The sequence below is a fragment of the Phaethon lepturus genome, unplaced genomic scaffold (assembly GCF_000687285.1).
Source record: "Phaethon lepturus isolate BGI_N335 unplaced genomic scaffold, ASM68728v1 scaffold24366, whole genome shotgun sequence".
NCBI lineage: Eukaryota > Metazoa > Chordata > Aves > Phaethontiformes > Phaethontidae > Phaethon > Phaethon lepturus.
The window spans coordinates 5,277-8,844 of NW_010547247.1; the positions used below are offsets into that span (position 1 = coordinate 5,277).

The 3,568-nt window shown below is 62.1% G+C and overlaps 1 protein-coding gene across 1 annotated transcript; it reads left to right on the forward strand.

Annotated features, from left to right (window-relative positions):
* The first annotated feature begins 1,356 nt into the window (after nucleotides 1-1,356).
* FUT7 (fucosyltransferase 7 (alpha (1,3) fucosyltransferase)) lies at nucleotides 1,357-2,400 on the forward strand. Its single transcript, XM_010289590.1, has one exon. The coding sequence runs from the start codon at nucleotides 1,357-1,359 to the stop codon at nucleotides 2,398-2,400; it is 1,044 nt and encodes a 347-aa protein (XP_010287892.1).
* Nucleotides 2,401-3,568: the final 1,168 nt, after the last annotated feature.

The window sequence follows — 3,568 nt, forward strand, 5'->3', positions numbered from 1 at the left end:
CGATGCGGGGAAGGTATTTTTCCCAGCAAAGCTGCAGCAGCTGGGGTGGGAAAGCAGGGCACCACTCTCCGGGAGGCTCCAAAATCACAGAGGAACCAGCACAGCCCTGGCCAGCAGCGGGGCTCAGGCAGCCAACACCTTTTCAGAGGTTACCTTGAACGGGAAACTGCCTTTGGTGCTGAACACCGTGAGCAGCCCGCGGGTGCCGAGCCCTGCCCCCGGGGACTGGCACTCCTGGGTGGGCTCAAGCTGGCGGCTGGTCCCCAGCCCAGCCAAGCATCCCCCGTCGCTGCCCCCCGCCCTGCTCTCTTCCCATCAGCACCACTAGTTAAAGCACAGTGCCGCCAGCGGAGGCCTGAGGCAGGCAGATGGGCACCACGGCAGGGCAAGTATCTTGCGGCTGGGGTTCCCACATGCCTGCAGGATGAGTCCTGGCAGTAGCAGCCCCAAATGGCTTCCTGCCCACACTGCTCTCCCTGCCCTGCCTGCGGGGCACTGGCCATCTGTGACACCCTGAAAATAAAATACAAGTGTTTGGGACATTGAGGCTGCAAGCTCCCAGCCTGCTGGGGCTGCCTGTGCCCTTGGTGGCTGGGGAGAGCCCCCCAAACCTGGGGAGAGCCCTGCCATTGCTGCAGGAGGGTGCTGGGGTGAGGGGCACTTCTTGGGCAGGACACTCTGGTCTTGTCCTGAGTGGGGTTCTGGACTTCCCAGTCACTCCAAGGGACACCCTGGTTCACAGCTGGAGCCCCCCATGAGGTTATTTAGGCAGGACCCGGGGTATCCCCCCATGTCCTTTGGTGTGTGGCCCCATCCTGCAACCCCCCAGACACCTTTCTCCTGAGCTTGGCTGTGGCAAGGCTGGCTGCATTTCAGACTCAACCTGCCCCGGGCAAAGCAAATAGGGTGGAGTGGGACTGTGGCTGCTCGTCAGGTGGGGAAACTGAGGCACAGAGCAAATACCAAGCACAGCATCCCTTGGGCATGTAATGGGGAACGTGCCAGGCAGCTAGGATGGGGGAGGTGGGTGGCTGCTGCCCCTCAGCTCTGTGCCCCCCTTTGGCAGCTTCTCTGCTCACCCTGGAGATGGGGACACCGGGGACAGCAGGAGGGTGACACAAAAGCCACTGTGGGGTGACAGCAGCTGCACAGGGGACCGGGGTAGGGCAGAGGTCAGCAGAGGGGACAAGGGTGACACTGGGACCCATGGAGAAGCCTTTTCTGCATCCCCTCTGACCCCAGCACCTCCTCACCACCTGTTGCCCCCGGCAAGGCGAGCTGATGGCCCTTGGTGGCCTCTCCTCTCTCCTAGCTGTTGGCTCTGTCACCCGAGAAGGTGATAGCCAGCCCAGAAGCATGTTCCGGGCATCGCCACTGCCATGGCTGCTGTGGGGCCGGCCCAGCGTGAAGGCAGCAGTCACTGCTGGGGTGTTTGTAACGACCCTCTGGAACCTGAGGTGCTTCCTCAACCCCTCCACGATCTCCGGAGAAGCCCCCAAGCACTCTAAGCCGCTGGTGGTCCTGGTGTGGAAATGGCCCTCAAAGCAGGTCCCCAACATCAGTGGGAACATTTGCCATGAGCTGTATGGCATTGCGGGCTGCTGGCTCACCACAGAGCGGCAGCTCCTGGGCCAGGCAGACGTGGTGGTGTTCCCCCATGCCAGGCTACAGCCCAGCAGGGACAAGCTGCCCAAGGAGAGGCCGCCAGGGCAGAACTGGGTGTGGGTCTCCCTGGAGTCCCCTTCCAACACTAAAGCTCTAACGGGATGGAACCAGACCTTCAACTGGGTGATGACCTATAGACGGGACTCGGACATCTTCATCCCCTATGGCAAGCTTGTGCCCAACCAGTCAGCCACTGTGAACATCCCTGCGAAGACCAACTTGGTGTCCTGGGTTATCAGCAACTACCACAGGACTCAGAAGAGAGCTGAAGTCTACAGAAACCTCTCCAGGTACCTCCATGTGAACATATATGGGAAAGCAAACGGAAAGCCACTTTGCAAGGACTGCCTGTTGCCAACGACATCCAAGTCCAAGTTCTACCTAGCCTTTGAGAACTCCATCCACCAGGACTACATCACCGAGAAGCTCTGGAGGAACTCGCTGATGGCTGGCACTGTGCCCGTGGTGCTGGGGCCTCCCCGGGCCAACTACGAGCAGTTTGTTCCTGCAGACTCCTTCATTCACGTCGATGACTTTGGCTCCCTAGCAGAGCTGGCCACCTTCCTGAAGACCATGAACTCCAGCCGCTACCAGCAGTTCTTCACCTGGCAGAAGAGGTATAGCGTGAAGCTCTATGCCGACTGGAGGGAGCGTATCTGCACCATCTGCACTGCCTACCCCAGCCTGCCCCACGGCCGAGTCTATCCCAACCTGGAGAGCTGGTTCAACACCTAGCATGGGGCTGGTGTGCTGGGACCATCGGGAACACATCTAGGCAGAGAATACTGGGGTGGGGGAAGCGTGGGGCACCCTCCTGCAGACCAGGACGTGGGGCAGGGAGGGATGCGGGAACCCAGACCTCTCCTCCCAGCCCCGCTGTTGCCACACTGGGACCTTGAGCAACTCTGCGCGAGTTGTTTCTTGCAAAACAGGACTAACCCCCTGCCCAGACCTGACACTGACCTACCTTGCCAGGGTGCTGGCAGGACAAGAGGGTGCTTCGGAAATAAATGACACGGTGCTGCAGAGGCGCTGCCTGCGGCGTGGGGGCTGGGCAGGGGCTCAGAGTTCCCCAGCCTTCCCCTGTGGTCGCCCCATGCCACCCCCCAGCACCTTCTGCTGAGTGGTGAAGCCCTGGAGGCAGAGGCCCCTTGGTGGTGGCAGGGGTGGAGGAGCCGAGCTTGTGAAAAAACCCGCAGCGGGGACGGAAACCACACCCTCTGCTCTGCCACTTCCCAGCAGAGCCCAGCAGCACCCATTTCCCGCATCCACCCTCACTCTTGAGCTGTGGGTGTCACTGTGCCAGCGAGGACCGGCTAGGCACCGGGTGCTCTCGAAAGCAATCTCAGCCTGCTCAGTGCCCAGCCGAGGCAGAGAAGGATGCTGTGGTTTCTCGCTCGCCTGCCGGCACGCCTGCTCTGCTGCAGCAGGAAGCCAGCCAGGCGGCGGGTGGTTTCTCCCCCGCTTCCCGGCCCGCCTGCTCTGCTGCAGCAGGAAGCCAGCAAGGCGGTGGTGTCCGGAGCCTCGCAGCGAGCCCGGAGCAAAGCCAGTCCCCTGGGCACCCTGCGGCACCGGCAGCCTGCTCTGTGTGCCCCTGGTACTACCAAGCCCCTGCGCACGCACCGTGCACCCCAGGCACCTGCACTACCAGCACCCTGCAGTGCCACACACACGCCACACTGTGGGCACCCTGCACCACGCGTACATCCTGCACCACGGGGACCTTGCAGAGAGCACCCCGCACTGTGGGTGCCCTGCACGGAAAGCACCCTGCAGTGGGCACCCTGTACCACACACCCTGCACCCTGGGCACAGGCAATGCCCTGACACCCCACGGGGAAGCACCCATGGGTGGCAGATGTCAGGGCTGGGTGACAGGACCAGAGGGTGGGACATGGCTGCT